Below are 21,441 nucleotides of genomic sequence, written 5' to 3'. Positions count from 1 at the left end.
TCATGTGGTTGGCACACATTTCAACAAGAAACACAGTGCCAGTGTGTGTTGAGAGCACGCATAATTGGGGTATTTAAAGGATTAGGCTACTCACCCTATACCAAAGATTCAGGAGATATCCAAAGGCCTTACTGTTCTTCCTGTTTCACTATGAAATCTCCCTAGGGTTTCTGTCGTCTGGGGTAGTACGCGGGCATGATTCTGGGCACATGAAGAAGTGGACCCTGAGAACTGAACTACTAGACAGTTTAAGCAACTATTCCTGATGGATTGTTGCACTGGAGCTGGGAAGTTCCATGCAGCATTGGTCGCATTCATCTGTGTGCCATTGTATCAGCAGAGATGGCTACAAGGAATATAAACCGGGCATCTTGCACTTACAAAGAAGCCTTCCTATCACTTTGGAAATGTGTATTCCTGAGAGTAGGTGATTTGTCTCCAGTTTAAATCCTGAATAAATTAGTGTGCTCCAGGAATAAAACAATTGGGAAACACACCATAGGCTCATGTATTTCGTCACCAAAAACTGAGGATGAGAGGCAAGGATTAAGGGTGCACAAGTATTTTGTACACAATATATGACACAACCCTTACAGCTGGAAAACAGCACACAGTGAGAATGTTTTATTTCCATTCCTAAAACAATTTACAATTATAATAACAAAATTTAACACAACAAATATGTAAATCATTACAATCCTGTAATCCAAAATACATATAAACTTTCCTGCACCATATCTCTACTATTAATTTAGGAGCAGCCCAGATATGAAGCGCCTTTGACTAATAAAAAATGAAGGTTCATATCATTAATGCAGGGTGTAATTTGTGCTTTAGGCTGCAATCCTAACCATGTCTACTCAGAAGTAAGTTCCATTAAGTTCAGTTTGACTCACAGGTACATGGTCTTAGAATTACAGCCTATTATTTTAGTTCTCTGTATGCATTCCACGGTAGAAGGAATTCTTCAGGATGAGTAAGACTCACTAATTTGATATGAGAGCTTATCCAGGAGGAGCCAATTCCTCACTTTCTGTGGCCGTTGAGTCATTGGTGAAATTGCAAGTATTTGGGACTAGACACAAATGTTTATTTGTGTGTGTTTTTAGTTTCACATGCTGTAAGTGTTGAATTAGGCAGCTCCACCAAATGTCACTTTGGCAACAGCTCTTTTACCGTAGATAAGCTACCACTTGACTTAGCTCCTGGAAGGTTAAATGTATTTTAAGTACAGTCCACCAATCTTAAAATGGCACCTTAACATATCTACCAAGTGAAGTCGCTTGTTCTTGAATATACTGTGTTTCCGTCATTCTCCTGGTAACCAGGGCTACCCTTAAATGAATAACCCATTATCTGTTCCACCCACCCCAGGAAAGTATCCACTGTATAAGGATTACCTTGAAAATCCAGTAATCCGTTCTTAAGCAACTTTAATTTTGCTATGTCTCTAGCAAGGTGAGATCATACTGAATTTTCCATTTTCACTGGTTTTCTACACGTAGATATGCAAGCTTCCTCAGCCGGGCAACAGCTTTTAATACACTATAAAGTCTGGTATCCACTCTGTTGGTGGTTCCCAAATTCTTTGCTCCATGGATCACTTGAAAATGGCCGAGGGTCTTGGCAGACTGCTCCCCCCCCCGCCTATTGTAGCAAGTGTAATGTAGATGCTGTATGCTTTTCCATTGTTTTAACAGAACAACTGCAGACCACCTGAACAAAGCTCACTGACCCTTAGTGGTCTGTGGACCACAGTTTAACAACCCCTGTACTAGATTTACCATTGGTCTGTTCCAATTTTTCTGCTCTAGTAGCCTATATACTGAGATTGAAATACTGGCCTAACATTCCAACCATGCAAAAGTCGGAGATTTCTTCAGACTCCCACCTCTATCCAGACAAGTCGGGGGCATGACCATAGTTCAAGGGCAAAAGCCCTCTGGGAGGATGCAGAGAGCAAGGCTGATGAGAGATGTGGTCTAGAAAGAGTCTTAAGGCCTGACAGAGAGACTTGAGGCTTCCCACTCCTGATCTAAGCAGAACTGGGTTATGTTTTTTGCCCAAAACAAGACCACCCTTTAATTTTCTGATATCCAAATGCTCTGGCTAATCGCTGGTAAGGAAAGAATGGCTTGTCACAGTTTTCTCCCTTCTTGTTTAAAAGTGAACTTGGAGGCGTATCCCACACGGTTGGAGTGTGAGGAGCTCCCAAAGAACAGATTTGAAAGGTCCTAGGGATGCACATTCTTCAGTATGTTAGGACATCCTGGGGCACCACTTTCATCAGGATCTGCAATTTTACTGTGATGGAATCTAGACAAATGCAACAAGGAAATCAGAGGAAAAGTTTACTTTGGGAGAGGCATCATTTGGTGTTCTTTAGCGAAAACACAAAACTCTGGTTGCTTCACACATCAGATATATCGTGGTCCACATTGTGAACCTGCTATTCCCTATGAAGTGTGAGAGAAGCTATCTGGTTTCACTTCCTGTTTACATGCAATTAAAATTATTAGCATGCCTCTTGATAGTTAACAGGGCAGAGCCATACACTATACAGATAGGTATATATACTTGCTAACATTTGTGAAGTAGTCTTGAGGAACGCCTTCCTGAAGATTTCTCCAGTCTCTACCAAGTTCATTCGAACTAGACATATTCTTAACCTTTCCTGTGGTTGAGCTCTAAGCAGTATTATACATGCATTGATTTATCTTCTTCGTGTTTTTACCAAAACTTCATAAGGTAAGTACAGTGCTTTTTGGGTCCTTATACGTGTGACAAGGGGAAGTCGTCAATCACAGCCAATGCGACAGGCCCAATTTACTGTGGAGAACTGTGCATGTTATCACAATTATTTATTAAATTTATATACCATCCTGCATCCAAAGATCTCAGGGCGGTTTGTTGTTATGGTGTGTATTTTTGTGGCTTTTATACTCTAAACCACCCTGCGATCTTTGGATGAAGGGTGGTATAAAAATTCAATAAATAATAATAATCAGAGTACTAGCTTAATTTCAGGGAGAAGTTTCACATATGATTTTTGTCCGTCCTAAACTGAGCATAGCTTCTGCTGCACAGATGTTGGCATTTGCAGCTCTATAGTCTATAAAAGGACAGAGGGAACTTCGTCCCCAACTCTTTGGTGATGCAGAACTCCTCTTGACGGCTTGTGAGCCACAAACAGTGCCATGTGCCACGTGTGAAATCGGGCCTCATTTACGCTAATTTTGAAGCTTCCCTTTCACAGTTCTGAGCTACCATAGCTGATGCCATACTTACTGAACATGGATGTGAAGCAGCCTGGGATCCTAGCCTTCTGTACCACCAGATAGTAGACAGGCAAGCCAGACAGAGTCACAGCACAGCCAATGCTGGTGTTCACAGGATCTGAATACAGGGATGTTCCCACGATGCAGAAACAGGCTATTGTGAACACTAGTGGGAAAAACAAAGGCACCTAAAGGAAAAAGGGTCAAATCGGAAAATAAAGTTCTGCATGAAGCATAAATGCAAAAAAGAAACATGTTTTGAACATGGAGAAGAGTAGTATATTTAATCTGAGAGATGGAAAGGACCGTAACTCATCCCTATACAAAGCACTTAAAAACAACAACAACAACACTCTTAACAATGTCTCCATCCTCTAGTTTTAATAAAGTGCAGAAAAAAGAGCTGGTTTAGGCTTTCTTTATGGCTTCTTCCGAAATACTAGCATGTTATGGTGGCATTTTTCTCCCCTTCTCCTATTTTTGGCTTCTAATGGATCCTTGATTCCCTTTTGTTCTTGTTCAGTTAGCAGCCTGTGAGCAAGGTCACACTTTGCTTCTGCTTATGTAACACAATATTTACAGAATATGGCCGTCCAGCAATGAAATTCCCCTAAGCAGCTTATAAAATAATGGCTTCAGACATACTTCATTGTGACTTGCTTTCCTTAACCATGGTTAAGCATTACACTTGACCATATAATAGTTAAAGATTAGCTGCAAATGGATATCAAAACATGGGCACCCCATCTTCATTAAGCAAATTGTGGTTATGGCAGTTTCCCCATCTCTCTGCTTACAAGATGAAAAATGGGTCCTGTATCAGGTAATCCTCCCTGGGGTCAAGGCTTAGTCTGGCAGATAAAACCATGGTTTCAGTATACATTTGAGATCTTACAGGGTGAGAGCAACAAACCACATGAGCTTTATGTCTGAGCTGGGCCAATATGTTTGGATTTTTGTGCTCTTTAGCTAGGTAAAAGATAGAAGCGCAGATTTACCCTTCCCTGTATCCACTATCTTTAGTCTTCTTACCTTAAAGGGTCTTGGCAGTTCTGGATGCCGATAACGATGTATCATGAGCCCCAGGGTGGCAAGTCCTATGAAGAACCAGCGTGAAAAGCTATAAAAGTTCAACAGCCCATAGAGGTCACCAATGGACACCATCAAGTAGATCAATGGCAACTGCAGATGGAGAAAAATGGCAGTGTTGGAAATATGTCAGTAGAATACAAAACCATTTTTCCATGCTCCTTTTAGGTTTTCCTTGTGACTAATTACTGTATAACACTTGTCCATTATTATTGAGCACAATTATGGGAACGTTTTCAGTTGATGAGACCTGATGGTGGACTTGGCCCTGAAACTCCCAACTAGTACAAAATTGCTGATGGGGGCAGATGGCCAGCAGCATGTAACATGTCTGTTGAAACATCCACACCAGCTGCCCACATGCTACCAGCCTAGGTTCAAGGGTCTTGTGTTAATATACAAAACCCTAAACCCCAGATACCTTAAGGCAGTGCTTCTCAAATTTGGCAGTGTTTCTTTAAATAGCTAAAACAAAAGCAACAACACAATAACCCCCTCCTCCCACAAACACATTTAAAAGTATCAATCATTCTTATGAAACAAAAAAATACAAATACGAAATACAAATAGACTAGGCTTGCCACATGTCAGGAAAATTCCTGACATGTCCTGGTTTTCCTGGCGTAAAAATGGCATCGGGGGGGGGGGGGTTGTCAGGGAAAACCTGGATGTATGGCAATGGAATGGAAAAAGCAGCTGAAATAGCTCAAAAAGCTCGAAATCAGTATTTTGGGGTCAGGCTTCCCCAAAAAAGCTCTTCAATTTTGGGTGGTTTCCTAAAAAAAACAAAAAACCTCAACAACTTTGCAGGTATCAGGAATTTTACTTTTTGAAATATGGCAACCCTAAAATAGACATGTAACACTTAAGAACAATATAAAACGACCCCAGCTAAACTCAGCCGTTCTTCTCTAAATTTAGTGACAATTCATTTATCCATCTGTCTTCTTTCAGTAGCTAACAAGCATCCTTTAAGTACGCCAAGGATGCGATAAAGCGTTACCTGCCCAAAGATGGAGGCTAAAACCAGGGTGGTATGGCCAATTTGTTTCAAACATGGAAACCGAGAACATTCTACCTTTATAGAGTTTGTGTACATGCAGTGCCTGACACTGCCTATCGTTTAAGAAACATGCCTAATACATTTAGTTCTCCCCCTTTTCAAATTACACATCATCAGCCTTCCAAGGGCAAAATCCCCCCCCCCAGGCCCATACACTGCATTTTATGTCCAACCGCACACTAAAGCAAACCTTTAAGCTCTTACCATTAGTATCAAGGCTGGAAGAGGAGTGTGTCTTTCAAGGTGTATCATTGAAAAGAGCGCTGGCCACTGTCCTTCCCTGGCAGCGGCAAACAACATCCTGTGGAACAAAACCAGTTGATCACACATTGAATTCCACTTCCTTTTTTTGCTATGCTTACTGGAGGTTTGTTAAACACTCCTTTCGTTAAAAGAAAACATTTCTTTCCCACCCCCCTTAGAAATCATAAAGTGTTAGGGATATCACATACTCTAGGAAAAGAGAACCCCACAACAGCATCATTGCACCTGGTAAATTTGGAGAAGACTTCGTTTTTATTTATATTCCTATCACTGAAATGTAAGCGTTATTCAAAGTTGTTCTCTAGCTTCCACCACTCGCTGTCCACTGACTGGTTTTTTAAGAAAAGTTCTTTGTAAAATATCAGCTCACAAAAAATGGCTGTTGTTATTGAAGTGAATTGTGCTGAGTTCAATATGTCAAGTCAGGGAGCAAATGCTCTTTAAACTACCCCAATGCACGTGACTTTTTTTCCTTTCTATATAGGCATTATCCCTAAGGTGTGTGGAAAAATATTTTCCTTATAGCCTAGGTTTGTGCTGTGTTTCTTTAGCCACAGCTTCCCAGCATTTGGAAATTATTTCTACATAGGTTTGTGAAATGGGGATAAGAACTGGAATTTCTGTACAAAAGGCAGATTTGGGGGGAAATGGCTGCTTTCTGTATTATTCCCTAAAGTAGCATTTTGGTAGAAGGGAGACACTGACAAGATAAGGAACTGTGAACAGTTTCTTGTAATAAGGACATTTGCTTTGAAATGGGCAAGCCCTTACCTTGAAGCAGCAAAGATTCCTCCATTCAAAGCACCAAAACACGAGAGAGCTACAAGTACTGGAATCACAGAGGAAATGCTCTTGAAAGCTTTATCAGCAAAACTCTGGAAGACAACCAAGACAGCCTTATCAGTAAGGCCAACCAACAGTATCATAGGGTACCATTCTTTGAGTTCTGTAGAACCTTCCATTATGTCATACAGTAAACAAAGGCAGTGTAGTGTAGTGGTTAGAATGTCTGACTAGAGCCTGGGAAACTACGGTTCAAATTCCCTGTGAGCCAGTCGCTGCCTCTCACCCTAATCTACCTCACAGGGTTGTTGTGGGGTTTAAACAAGGAGCTGGAGAACAATCTAGGTCACTTGAGCTTCTGGAAGGAAAAGGAGAGATATTGGCTGGCAATATCAACCCTGCTGTGTGGGAATCCCTTGCAGACGACTGCAGTGCCTGGAGGCAGACAGGTGGTGTATCCACAGTAGTGACCAGAGGATGAATGACCGCTGGAAGGAGCACAGAGAGAACACGCACCATGGTGCATCTGCAGCAGCACAACTGGATGCCTTCACCTGCCCCCGCTGCAACAAAACATGTCTCTCCCATATCACTCTCTGCAGCCGCAGACGGCACTTTAACTCTGCAACAGTTTGACACTCCCAAAGGGACACTCCTCCATTGTCTCGGGAGACTTACAGATGTCAACAACTGCTGCAAATAAATAAAAAAGCAAAAACTGGGCCAGCCCAGGGTGGGAGAGGGAAACATATATTTGGCCTCAAGTGACAAAAGTCGTTCTCGGAGAGCCAGGCACTCATTGCATTGAGTACACAACTTCTGTCCAACAGTAAGATAGTTGTGCATGTCACAAGACAGTGCAAAACATTTGAAAGCTGCCACAGCCCTGCTGCCAGCAGAGACCACCTGTGAAATAAGTCAAAACTAAAAGAGGTCAGCACATCAGCCGAAAAGGCCTATCCAAATTTGTGTCCAGACAGTTGAAGGACAATACATAAATTGCTGCTTTATGCTGAATAAAGGTATATTGATCTGGAGAGAAACAAAAATCTAGGAATACTCTGTATTCTGTCTGGTTTTGCTCATTTATAGGTGCACAATTTAAAGATTCTTCCTCGAACAAATGTTGTTTAGAAAAGCATGTGTTTCCTCTTCGCTGCCCATGGAAACAGATGTCTGCCCTAGGAATTTACAATCTGTTACTTAAATTTATGTCCAATAGGCCTTCTAGACCATCTCCCTTCTCCTCTGGTAATATTGGTCTAAAAATACAGATAGCATGCAAATTGCCACACTCACCACAGCTACTGCTTCAGAGTTGAGAATCTCATGTGGTGTCAGGACTGCGTAGTAAGACACATTGGTAAGGATGTAACACCCTGTAACAACGGCCAAGGACACTATTACAGCGAGTGGGATATTCCTGAAGAAGAAAAGCAGCCTCTCTTATACGCGGTTCCATTTTAGAGACAGATTTCCCTTGACCCTGTGGCCACCCACCTTCAATAACGTAGAAGGCATTTGCAAAAATAGGGAAATAAAGACAGTTGGGAATTTTATTTGGTCCACATTTCAAGGTGCTGTCCCTCTTCCCACCCCACATTTCCTATCTTGTAAGCTAGCGCCAAATATGACAAGACCTGCTAAAGGTGTAGAGATGAAAACAGGGACACTTGAATACTCATATTTCTTCTCAAATAACAGGCTACTTTTGGGAGCCTGATGACCTCCCTGACCCCCGTATTATATGCTGGATGGCTATGTGTTGCTTGCATTATATTTCTTTATGTATGTATAAATATGTCTTTTTAAAGATATTGATAGCTTAGCCACTGTGATTCACGCACTGTGGGTCACTCTGTCCTTGAGGTTAGTTTGGAAGATGCAGGGAGTGTCTCACTACTTAATTAATAATAATAATAATAATAACATCTCCTACTCTCTAATGAGAACCAACTTCATCCTTTCCCATTCAAATGAGTAGGAGATCCCTTTCGTGTTTGCTCCCACCTGAGTTTATTATATATATTTTCAAAAACATTTTTTTTTACTACCTGGATTTCCCCAGCCACTCTGGGCGGCTTCCAGCATATATAAAAACATAATAAAGAAAATAACAAACCCTAAAAGAAGAATAGCAAATCCTAATAAGCCCCTCCCCCTCTTTTTATCCAAACTACCTCATGTATTGAACACAGCTGTTGAAGGGACTGCACTGACTGTTAACCTGCGAGCCACTTTTAAGGCGTTGCTAATGTATAAAGCTGGAGCAACTCAGGGCTGGCTGACCATTTCCCTCTGTACAGACTCAGGAGATCACTGAGATCTATTGCGGAGATTTTGCCAATACCTACACAACCTGCATTGTGGTCATCTGAAAGCCGGACTGAAGTGGGGCTCTCACTGTCTGCGATTCAGAAGGCACCGAATGATGGATGCTTCTGTTTATTGAAAACTCACCTGCTGGCTAAGGCTTTCCCTGACCTTTAGCTTTAGCTGAATGGATGGGTGTTGTAGCTGACATCTGTGCTACTGCTTCTTTGTATGGACAGGAAAATCGGAAGCTGCCTTATACTGAGTCAGGCTGTTGATCCCTCTATTAGAGTATTAGCTACACGGACTGGCAGCAACTTCCCAGGATTTCAGACAGGAGATTTCCCATTGGCATCTGGTTAGTTGCTGTGGGAACATGAGGCTGAACTAGATGGGGTTTTGGCCTAATTCAGCAAGATCTTCTTATGCCAATTTACTCAGTCTTTTTTTAACTCTTCCTGAGGTCAACTCTGAGGGGATTGTTATGTACTGAAGTTCTCACCCTGGGGCAGCAGGGGGATACTGTAGATAGTTATGCAAATAAGGGATTGAAAGTGACGTTCAGTGATTGGATAGTTTTAGAAAGTTGATACAGTTACGTTGTGCTGGAGCTCTATATAAGCAGGCTGACTGAACCCTTCAGTTCAGTTCTGTCCTGGCCTGTGAATAAGCAAGAGCTGTTTGAAGAATCGCTGTGTCGTCTGATATGTTCACCCACAACTTAACAGGGATTCTCCTCTTTGGGGCATTGCTGAAGAGACTCTGCCTCCTAACATGTGCTCTGTTGGTCTGTTTCTCCCTCAGATGCTCTCAATTATTTGGGAAACACATGTTTCATACACCGGAAAAGAACGGAACCCCACCCCCCACCCCCCGTTTGCTCACCGTTTAGGATTTACAATTTCCTCTGTTACAAAGCTGATATAGAACCTGAAATAAGAAATCAAGAGTCACAAGGTCAACATATGTGTGTTTTCTTTTTTAAACCTCCCCGACCCCAGTAATAACGAATCCTGCTATATTAACTTCACTTTGCGAAAGTATTCTCCTTTCCATGTATACATATATTGTATGTCTGTAATAAAAATAGATAAAAATGCACACCAGACTTTTTGAAAACAGCTACGGAATCTTACAAAACAGCATCAAAATTACCAAAGGGAATGAGCTGTGAAGCACGATCACCTCAGTAATTCACAAAAGAAATGAACAAAGGAAGATGACACTGTGAGTTATATCCCAACCCTACAACAGATATTTGGTGCAGACTAGATAGATAAATATTATCTGCAATCCAGGATTGTGCCAGCTCTGGAGTAAAGTACAGATTTATTTATTGCTTGATTTGCATTTTCTTTCTGACATTTGAGCAAACAATAGAAAGCTCTATTAGATTTTTAAAAGACTTACCAGCCTCCATAGGCAAACATCCCAGAATAAAAAGCAAGAGGAAGCTTGTCGAGTGTCAGCGAAGTTGTGTTAAAGCTGTCCTGGAAATTTTCATAGTGGCCTGAAAAACAATGAGAACAGGTATAAACATCAGCAGACACCATCCTAATCAGAAGCATTTTCCATTGTGCCCAGCCAGATAAGGGCATAAGGAGAACTGGCTGGATCAGGCCATGTATCGTTGTTTCTGTAAAACATGCAGAAGTTCAACAGGTGCAGACTCCCCCAGCATGGAGCTGTAGTGGGGGAGAAATGGTACCCAAGGTATCTACAGATGCTGTGGATGCATCTTCACTGCCTTAGGGCTTCAACTGGCTACTATGGGTGAACTGTTGGGAACCAAGACCTGGAACACGCCTGAACATTGTTTGATTAGCAGAGTAGAAGAACTTTGGCAGCTGCATGGATTCAAAAAGTAAAATAAAATACACAGACAGCAGGAAAAAATTATTTAAGGAGAGCTTTAAAGGGTAAAGGGACCCCTGACCATTAGGTCCAGTCGCAGACGACTCTGGGGTTGCGGCACTCATCTCGCTTTACTAGCCAAGGGAGCCAGCGTACACCTTCCGGGTCATGTGGCCAGCATGACTAAGCCGCTTCTGGCGAACCAGAGCAGTGCACGGAAACGCCGTTTACCTTCCCGCTGGTACCTATTTATCTACTTGCACTTTGATGTGCTTTCAAACTACTAGGTTGGCAGCAGCAGGGACCAAGCAACGGGAGCTCACCCCGTCACGGGGATTCGAACCACCAACCTTCTGATTGGCAAGCCCTAGGCTCTGTGATTTAACCGACAGCGCCACCTGCGTCCCTTCTAAGGAGAGATTTACTAAGGCATAATTCGTGCAGTTTGTTGCTAGCTCCCTAGCAGGGCAAAGCTCAGCTCATTTAGAGCAAAACAAGTTTCAGCAGAAAAATTACACCACACGAATATAAAATGCAAAATGAAAGTAAAGCATAGAAGTCAGAAGAAGAAGAAGAAGAAACTGCTCACTGAATGGCCTTGGAACTAATCTAAGACACACAGCATGAAAAACAACAGCTGCGCTTCGAGGACTTCAAAAAGTTGAAGACCTGCTAGAATGTCCTAGCAGAGAGGTTTTCAACCTTTTTGAGTCTACAGTTCCCTTGACCAACTACATTCTTTCTGCGGCACCCCAGTGGGGCTCAGGAGCCCAGTTATATCACCATTTGCCTTTTTCAAACGCCCTCCCTTGTGCAGTGTTCCCTCAGCCTCCTCTCCTTGGGAGTCCTCTGGGCAGCCGCAGCTGCTGCCCCTGGTCTTTGAGCTACCCACCCTGCCCCAAAGAGAGATGCCTCCTCACACTGCCCCACAGGGGCCTGGAAAGCAGCCCATGGCCAGCCCCAGAGACACCATTTGCCTGGGGAATTTGTGGTCAGAGTTGCTGCAACAAACAGCTGTGCAAGCCTATGAGAGGCAGAGACAGGAGAGGGCCTCAGAGGAGGGTGGGAAGGAAAGAGGGACAGAGGCCAGTGTTGCCTGTGGCACCCCTGACCATCCTTCAAGCCACCCCAGGGTGCCACAGCACACTCGTTGAAAACCACTGTTCTAGCATATTGCAGCTTTTACGGGCAGTTTCTGCACACATAAAACTTCACACCTTGATATGAACAGGGAGCCCTTTTTCAGCCTAAAGGTTACTTTTCCTTGTGGGGACTTTTCCAGGGGCCACAGGCCTGGGGTGCCTGGGGCCAGAGGCAAGAGGGAGTGGAGAGATGGATGTGATGTTCATTCTTCTACAGTATAAATCAGAGGCACAGGCACACAACTCACCAGCCAGGCCTGCAAGAGGCACCGTCTGAATGATGCACCCCAAGCAGCCAAGGGCATGGCCTAGGGAATGTCGCTCGATAGGCAGGTAGGTTACCCCACCTGTCAAAGCTGGCTTGCAGAGTTAAAATGATTCCCCACCCTTGGCCTAGGAAGAGTCCCAGGGGCTTGCTAGAGATGCCTGAAAGACCACATTTGCTCTGCCACCTAGGCTTGAGATCCCTCACTTCTGTATCCTGGGGTGAGAAAGGGAGCAGGGTGCCTACTTTGTAGGGTGCATGGCTTGGCCCTCAGTAAAACCATGGATGTGTAAAAGCTACCTGGGGCTCAAGTGGGATAGCTCAGTTGGTAGAGCACGAGACTCTTAATCTCAGGGTGGTGGGTTTGAGCCCCACATTGGGCAAAATTTCTGCATTGCAGGGGGTTGAACTAGAGTTGGTCCCTTCCAACTCTACAATTCTATGAGTCTGGAAAAGCACCCCACACAGAAAAAAAGTAAAGGACCCCTGGATGGTTACGTTTCAGGCTGAGGGAGCTGGCGTTTGTCCACAGCTTTCCGATTCATGTGGCCAGCATGACTAAACTGCTTCTGGCGCAACGGGACACCGTGACAGAAACCAGAGTGCACGGAAATGCCATTTACCTTCCTGCCGCAGCGTTACCTATTTATCTGCTTGCACTGGTGTGCTTTCGAACTGCTAGGTTGGCAGGAGCTAGGACAGAGCAACTGGGAGCTCACTCCATCGTGGGGATTCGAACCACTGAGCTTCTGATAGGCAAGCCCAAGAGGCTCAGTGGTTTAGACCACAGCGCCACCCGTGTCCCTACCCCACACAGAATTCTGTTATCAAACCTACTGTTGTCCCTTGGCAAGTCTCTCTCACCACCCCCATCTTTCCACTATTTCTTTGCCACTGCTGGTTTCTGCCCCTTCTGATGCCCCTTTCTCATTTCACGCCACATAGGAGGGTTCTGGCCAGTCTTACCATTTCCCAGAGCCATCATCCCAGGAACAATGATCAGACCAACCGTGACCATCTTGAGGGCTGTGAGGAATATCTGTATGTTGGCAGACCAGCTCACACTCCAGCAGTTGAGGACTATGACTAGGGCTGGAAAGGAGGAGAGAGATGTGACATGTAAATAGAAAATTGGAAAATGCATAAATATTTTTTTAGAAAAAAGAAAGAAAGGAAAAGGAGGAGAGAGAAATCACCATAACTGTACCAGAAATGGCTGCGACTGTGGTGCTCATGCTTTTGGAACAGCTAGAGAGTGTTGACTTTTTGCTGACATTAAAAAAACAGAACCAGAAATGCTTCTGTGTCATAACAGCCCATGGAGATGGAAATACTGCTTCTCCAGCAAGCTTACTTACTAAAAGTGCTGATCATTAGAAAAAACCCCACAAGCTTGATGGGGCTTTCTGATAGGACTCCAGCATGACTGGCAGAAATGTCAATAAATCCCTGTTGCCGGATCTCTGCAGCAGGTGCCTTCTGTGCCAACTTTTAAATGCCTGCTGAAAACTCTTAAATTCTGCCAGACCTGTGCAGGCAATTAAGAATACATCTTTCCACAATGTCTAATCAATGTCTGTTTTCAACAACACAGACACACACACACACACACACACACACACACACAGAGAGAGAGAGAGAGAGAGAGAGAGAGAGAGAGAGAGAGAGAGAGAGTTTTTACTGTATGGTTTTGGGTATTTTTGTTTTAAACTGCTCTGACATTTTAAAAAATGAGACAGCAGCCTCTCAATATTTTCTTAAAATAAAGCAAAGCTGCACCTGCATTTCTGCTGGTCACGTAGCTTAAAGGCCGAGGAGCCCTATAAGGAAGGAGTTTACAACTGTTTGCGTGAAGCTTTCAAACATGCAAGAGCGCTGCTGTTTCTAAATATTGCCAGTGAGTGGTGTTTTGTTTTGTTTTGTTTTTTAACTAGCTGGCTTTTAAATAGCTTTTAACTGCGGTTTTGAAAAGCCCTTTCCTTTGCCAACTGGCTGACAGCATCAAACAAAAAGAAAACCAGCTTCTGTTCATTTACAAACTGCCTTGGATATATCTAGCAAACTTTTTAAAGACACCAGGAACAAATATCTCAGCATTTCATGGATGGCCTGTGAGAACTAAGGCTGCCATCCTAAGCCCACTTACCTGAGTTTAAGCCCCACTAAATCCAGTAGGAATGACGTCTGAGTAGACAAGGCTAGGATTGTGAATTGAGGAGAACTCATACGGTTATCATACGGCACTGGGAACCTCTTTTCTTAGTATAGGGCAGGAGTAGCAGATTTGGTGCCCTCCAAATGTTCTGGATCCGATTCCCAGCCACCCTAATCAGCATGGCTAATGGGAATGGATGATGGGATCTGTAGTCCGACAACATATGGACTACTAAGAGTGAACTGAGATGCAGCTATTGGGAATGAAAGGCAGTTTCTCAATGAGGCTAAGCAAGAGATTAAAGTGGGGGCAGCCAGCTGATGTGGTGCCTTCCAGAAGTTTGATAGACTACAACTCCCATCATCCCTGAGTATTGGCCATGCTGGCAGGGGTTGATGGGAGTCCAGTGGCATCTGGAGGGCACTGTGTTGGCTACTGCTGGGTTAAAGCAATCAGGCTCTGAGAATGCACCAACCATAGTGCATGAAGGTTTTAAAGTCTGATGTTTCGTTGTGTTTTTTTATATTCTGTTGGAAACAGCCCAGAGTAGCTGGGGCTACCAAGTGATGGGCAGGGTACAATCAATCAAATTATTATTATTATTGGTACTGGCCTCAGCAGAACAGTCTGATAAACACCAATTGTGCAAAAGTGGGGTATTAAAAATATATCTCCTTATCAGTACAAACATTTAGAGAAGGGTTCTTGACTCATAATAAAAACAGGTATTATGAGCTATGAAGATTTGCTTTATTTGTGAACTTTCTCAGCATATTTATGATATTTTGCTGTGGAAATATCTGCAGATGTACAAGAGGCAGTGAGAAATGTATTAATATTTGGCAGGTACATTTAGGATTAACTTGCAACCTTAGATATTTAGTTCTCTTTGGTACTCACTGATTCCTGTGGTGGTGATCAGTTTCACAGCCAAAGGAGGGACATCACACGGGGCAAAGAAAGGCTCGATTAAATACCGACCAAATGCCAAGGACACCACAGCCATATTTGCAGGTCTGGAAAATGAAACAAAGGCAAAAACATTTCTTTTATTTTGGTCTTTTCTCTGGCAACTTTGTCTCCCTCTCACCTATGTTTTCTGTCTGCTCCTGATGATGTCTGCTCTTCTAAAACAACCACAAATGAAGACATTCAGACACTCTTCCAAAGCACGGATTGAGGACTGGGAAGAACTTTCTGGCAAACTTTCTGACATTAAGAGCTGTCTGATAGGAGAATGGACTACAGTGGTACCCCAGGATAAGAACTTAATTCATTCTGGAGGTCCATTCTTAACCTGAAACTGTACTTAACCTGAGGTATGACTTTATCTAATGGGGCTTCCTGCTGCCACCACACAATTTCTGTTCTCATCCTGAGGTAAAGTTCTTAACCTGAGGTACTATTTCTGGGTTAGCGGAGTCTGTAACCTGAAGCGTCTGTAACCCAAGGTACCACTGTACCTCAGAATGTGGTGGACTCTCCTTCATTGAAGGAGGTTGGATAGTCATCTGTCAGGGATTGTTTCGCTGTGATTCCTGCATTGCAGGAGGATGACCATTGGTCCCTCTCCAACTCTCCAATTCCAGGATCCAAATGAGAAGCTGTGAGACTCCCTTCCTGCCAAGTGCAAGGGCAGGCAATTACAGTCTTCCATTTCTAAACTGCAGGAAACAAAAATAATAATAATGCAATCTTATCCAAATCAGACAGGCCACAGGTTGCCCTCAGGCCAGGACCCCAGCCATGGTTAGGGATTCTGATTTCATGGCAAACCACAGACCCAAACCATTTTCTTTCAATAGCCCACCACCATTTCATTTGAACTGTTGAACTAATGTTGCTTTGGACACCAGGGGAGAGAATGGTGGCCCAACCACCAAAATAAGAACCCAGGTTTTTCCTCAATATGCCCGAGATGCCCCATGGTATTATGGGAAAAGCAAAAGGCTGGTGAGGCTGATGAAAGAATGCCCTGGTACTGCTGCCCCCCCCATAGGGGAAAAAATATACTTGTTGCCTTTGTTGATGGTGTGCTGTCCCCTGACAGTGGATTTTGCACTGCTCTGAAAAGTGACAGGAAAGGAAGCCCCACTCCAAGTTGGGTTTCATTTCTCTGTTCTACATTTGGCCCATAGTATTCATTGGGGAGCTTTCAGCTCGGTTCTTCATACAGTCTTGAGTAGACAGGGGAAATGCATGGGATGGAGCAAAAGGCCTTGAAATGTGGCCATCAGAGCCTCACCAACATCCCGCTAGGATTATTTTCAAAGCTTTTTGATGGCCATTGGCCAGTCTTTTACAATATGCTCCATCAACTCCCCCTCTGGTGTGAGGTAGAATGATTTCCCCAGCTCCCAACCCCGCTTTCTCCTCTAAATTCTGCAGCATTTGTGACAACACACGCAAAACAAACACAAAAGGGAACAAGCTTTGAACGGATGGGCCTGACCTTGGTGGGGTGGTCGATGAGTGGTGTGTGTGTGTGTGTGTTCTTGTATTTGCACTGAAATAGGGTAGTGGGCCCATGTGTTTGCATTGCTCTGTCCTGGTGCTGCAAGCGGTGAGATCCCTCTCCTGGGGGAAAGCAGCTCCCAGATGTTCTGTGGCAGACGGCTCTGTTTATCTAGTAGCTATCTGGTATTGGTGGAGGGGCAGATCATATATCAAACTGATTTCTATAGAACAAGACCTTTTGTTGTGGCTGCTGCAAAAAAGTACAGTGGTGGTCTTCTTATTTGAAGAAAATATTCATCTATCTCATGTCGTGACTGAAAGAAAGGCTGTGTGTGCGTGTTTGTGTGTGTGTTGTTTTTATTCTCCCATAGGGCTTTCTCTATTATTTCATTCATTCTCTCCCCCCCCATCTCTTTCTTAGATTCTTTTCCCTCTCCCCTCCCTCTCAACGTCTTTGCAGCCATTTGTTAGATCTCAGTGGTGCTGCATCCACCAGCTGGCTGCTTTTAAAAACACAGCTGGAACAGTGCCCCTGTTGAGAGATTTAAAGAGACACAAAACTCCCAGTAAAACCCCCTCCGTCTCTCCGGAGAACCTCCCCCTTCTCACACAACAATGGGAAGTTGAAGCTGCCCTTACCGGATCATAACAAATTCCGCCCATAATCTTAGAAAAGCAGGCAGTGGCCCAAGTGTCTCTAGCAGGTAAATGTAATGACCGCCGGACTTGGTGATGCACGTTCCAAGATCTGCATAGGACAGGGCTCCTAGAAAGAAAACATTTAAAATGTAAACCCTGTGTGCATTTCTTATCATCACCATCACCCTTATCTGATGAGTAATATCACTAATTCTAAGTACATTGATATGAAATTCAGTTGCACTAAAATAAGTTGGACTGGTACCAATGGAAGGATATTTAGAACTGAGATGCATAATCATCAACATCAGTAGTAGTGGTAATTTCCATTCTTTTGTCTAGTTTTAATTCAAAGGAGCTCCCACTTTTTATCTTCACAATAATCCTGGGAGGTAGGTTGGGCTGATAGATGATGAATGTCCCACTGTCACCCAGTGGGCTGCATGGCCAAATTGGGATTCAAACCCCCCCAGACGGCAACGGAGAGTCTCAAATTTCAGCAGCGTCCTGGACAACACCAATATTGAGCACCCCCCACTTTTCTATAGGGCCCCCCGAGGTTCTGCATGCAGTACGACTGAACCAGTCGCACTCCCCTAAATCTGCCTCTGCACATGGGCCTCTCTCTAACAAATTTCTAGCCCACATTTCTGTTAAAAGAAAGAAAACATGTTTTTTAGCAACATAAAAGCAGTATAATGATTATAAAATATAACTAACCAACCCCCATAAAAATATAATGAGAACAAAAAGATTAATACGAAAAGGCAAACCGGGTAAAAGAGTTCTAGTGTGTAACTTGGATGTAGTTAGTTTGTAGAATTTCTGAATCGCTTCCCACAACAGACAGTTCTAAACCAATTGCAAGAATAAAATACAGTAGAAAATACATGAACATATTAAAAATATAATCAACGTAAACACATCCAATCATTGGTGCTACCCAAATGCCCGGGAAAATCAACATCTTTGCTTGGTACCAAAATGTTGACAAAGTTCATTCATACCAGTCGGGCCTCTCATGGGGGAGAGTTGCGTAGATGGGGAGCTACTCAGAAGCTCGTTCTCTTCTTGAGACTCAGAGAAGAGCCTCAGATGATGATCTCAGGGTTCGGTTCCTTTAGGTGGTCCTTTAGAGGTTCCAAGCCATATAAAGCTTTCAAGGTCAAAACCAGCACTTTGAAATGAACCCAGTACAAATTGGCAGCCTTTGTGGTCAGGCCAGATCTGGTGTTATATGCTCGTGCTGTCTTGAGCCAGTTAACAATTGAACTTCTGCATTTTGCACTAGTTGTAGTTGCTGAACCATCTTCAAAGGCAGCCCCACACACAAAACATTGCAGTAGTCTAACCTGGAGGTTGCCAGAGCATTGACAACTGAAACCAGGCTATCCTCCACCCAGACATTTAATAGCAATTCTCCAGTCAAGTAATTCGTACAAAAAATACATATACTCGGGTAAAGTGTGCACAAAAATGGATATATTTGTGAAAATAGCATACAAAAGTGCATTGTATTAGGGGAAATATACATAATAAAATATGCTTTGCCCAAAAAATATGTGCATTGCATACAGAATTGTGTATATTAAGGAAAAATTCACACTAAAATGTGGATGAAATTTCATGAGGACTATTTTAAAAAACAAATAAATCACAAACTGATGTGGAAATGTGGAGAACTGAATTTAATATTGGTGTGTGTGTGTGTATAATTCTCCCACTGTCCTCCACAGAAGCCCATTTTGAGGTTCCATCATCCCCAAGAGGACACACCCTAAGTTGTTATACCGCAATTGCCACATGCTGGGGTGGGAGAGGAGGCTTCCCCCCTTTATGATTGTTAGAATTCCTGCTCCATGATTGCAGTCATGGGATTTTTGTCTATCACATGACGCAGTATGTGAAAAAGGAAATTAAACCACCAAGCAGCCAAACAACTCACCAAATAGTGATAGGATCCCACAAGCCAGCCACACCAGTAAGGAGACCCCCACGTTGCCTGAGTTTTGCAAGACTCCTTTGGGGGAAATGAAGATGCCGCTCCCCACCATGGTGCCCACCCCCAAGGCGATGACGCGGATGAGGGTGATCTTCCTCCTGAGGAAAACGGCCTCCTTCACCTCTGCCGGTGCTTTGCTTCTCCTGCAAACTCCCATGCCTTATTCGGTGTCCCTGCTGAACCACAGGAAGTCCCCGTATGAAGCACAACTTGAGTTCCTTTCCGGACCCCTGCGTTGCGGCTCAGTTCTCCGCTCAGTCAGTCTCTCGCTCTCTCTTTGCTTAGCAGGCATAGTACAGTTTGTCTGGGAAGACTTTGGAATAACAGGAGCATGAAGTAAACAAATATTTAAACAAAAATATCAGGTGGGAGGGGAAACGGGGGCCTAAATCCCACGAAACGGAAGTCTGCTGCAGGGCTTTGTCCACAGCTAGTGATACGTGGCGTGGTGCAAGTCCAATTCCCGGCTTTTCACACAAACAGTTTGTTTTTGATCAGGATGTGCTCCACTTGGTTTTACAGTATGTACAAGCTCCAGTCCTAACCATGGATATTGTCTCCATGTCTGGTGGATGACGTGAGCTTTTTAAGGAAGAAATGTCAACCAACGGTGGGCCCAATGGCCAAAAAGGTGGTTTCTGCATGTGCTGCAGAGGGAAGCAAGGGGCTGATGGGGCTTGTCCATCTCGGGAGCCCATCTAGGAGAAAGAAAACTGTGATCCTAAACCACCTCTGCCTTCCAGGATATCTTGGGGAGAAGGCTAAGTAGTAAACCCTACACAAATCCAGAGCAGAGTCCCTAAGATGGTTGGATGGCGCCTTGTAGGCCTCCTCCTGGCAACTCCTGCAGCTAAGCTGGTGTCAAACACATTGCTCTGCTTTTCTTTGGATCGCATCAGCAAGGCTGAGAGGGGGGGGGTCTTTTCATCTGGACAGCCCAGGACCTCCGTACACACTGCCCAGGCTTGTGCCCCCAGGAAATCACTTCAGTGCTGCTAACACTGTGGTTCAACTTCACCCCTGGAAGTGAACTCCATTGTATCTTGAGGCAGATGGATGCCAACAATATACAAATACATGCCCTCCAACATTTCTCCGATGAAAATAGGGACGTCCCATTCCATAACGATAATTTTACTATTTATACTCCACACATCTTACTGGGTTGCCCCAGCCACTCTGGGCAGCTTCCAACATATATAAAAACATAATAAAACATTTAAAAAAACTTCCCTATACAGGATTGCCTTCAGACGGCTCGGCAGTCGAATAACTCCATACCCTCCAACATTTCTCCAATGAAAATAGGGACGTCCTAAGGAAAAGTGGGATCAAATCAGAAACCAGGAGAACTTCTCTAAATGAGGGATGTCCCTGGAAAATAGGGACACTTGGAGGGTCTGCAAATACATACTTAAGTGATGCCTTCATGCATCTGATAAAAGTGGGCAGCTCTGACTCCTGAAAGTCAATGCCCAGTATATTTGTTAGTCTTTGTTGATTTTACGATGAAATTAACACAACGCCCTGCCTCCCGCCATGAGTTTGAACAGTCTGTAAAAAATTGTGAGAGGGTAGCAAGGTAACTCTACCTATTCAATGATTATTGCAGTGATGACTGGCAGGGGGAGGCTCTGGAAAGGTGGGGAAGCAAATAGTGTTTTCTTCACATGTCGGAAAACATTATTCACCCCAAAGGAGTGGGATTTTGCAAGGCTGACCTGTCCTATTGTGCTAAGTGATGGAGAAAGGAAGGGGATGTTTATCGGCTGCCCTCCCGGAGATCATATTAGTTCCTGCGGCACGCAATGCAAGGACTTTTCTCTTAGCATGCGTAGCCGCTAATGGGGTTATTGGTCCTCAAGCAATTTAATCCTTTATTAAACCCAATTAGCATCAGTGGCCTCCTGTGGCAGCAAATTCCACCGTCTGCATATCATGCGGGTTTCATGCCTGCGCCGTGTGCTCCTCTACTTACACCCCTTCCCTTTTTGTTTGCTCTAAGGGCATCTGTCGGTGATGATAACAAACAAAAAGCAACAAAGAAGGCTCGAAGTCCAGAGGCGGAGAAGGAGTCCCAAAATAAATACAGAGAAAGGGGCCTGCTGGGAATATGGATGTCTAAGCCCATCAGAGA

At 43.8% G+C, this 21,441-nt stretch overlaps 1 protein-coding gene across 1 annotated transcript; it reads right to left on the bottom strand.

Annotated features, from left to right (window-relative positions):
* Positions 1-1,673: 1,673 nt before the first annotated feature.
* LOC128422505 (cystine/glutamate transporter-like) lies at positions 1,674-19,624 on the bottom strand. Its single transcript, XM_053406591.1, has 12 exons — positions 19,248-19,624; positions 17,303-17,429; positions 15,107-15,222; positions 13,018-13,143; positions 10,201-10,300; positions 9,676-9,720; positions 7,777-7,900; positions 6,466-6,569; positions 5,635-5,731; positions 4,311-4,460; positions 3,289-3,466; positions 1,674-2,316 (listed from the first exon to the last, which is right to left on the bottom strand). Exons 1-12 carry the CDS (start codon positions 19,459-19,461, stop codon positions 2,252-2,254), a joined length of 1,446 nt encoding a protein of 481 aa, XP_053262566.1. The 5' UTR covers positions 19,462-19,624; the 3' UTR covers positions 1,674-2,251.
* Positions 19,625-21,441: the final 1,817 nt, after the last annotated feature.

This window comes from Podarcis raffonei, chromosome 10, assembly GCF_027172205.1.
Source record: "Podarcis raffonei isolate rPodRaf1 chromosome 10, rPodRaf1.pri, whole genome shotgun sequence".
NCBI classification, from domain to species: domain Eukaryota; kingdom Metazoa; phylum Chordata; class Lepidosauria; order Squamata; family Lacertidae; genus Podarcis; species Podarcis raffonei.
The sequence above is the reverse complement of the archived record's forward strand: the minus strand, read 5'-3'. Positions and strand labels throughout refer to the sequence as shown.

Coding starts and splice junctions, on each gene's coding strand:
- LOC128422505 (XM_053406591.1), bottom strand. CDS start 19,461: ATGGGAGTTTGCAGGAGAAGCAAAGCACCGGCAGAGGTGAAGGAGGCC. Junction 7,901..9,675: donor GAAATTGTAAATCCTAAACG/GTGAGCAAACGG, acceptor TTTCTTCTTCAG/GAATATCCCACTCGCTGTAA. Junction 2,317..3,288: donor CTGCTTCACATCCATGTTCA/GTAAGTATGGCA, acceptor GCATTTGTCTAG/ATTCCATCACAGTAAAATTG.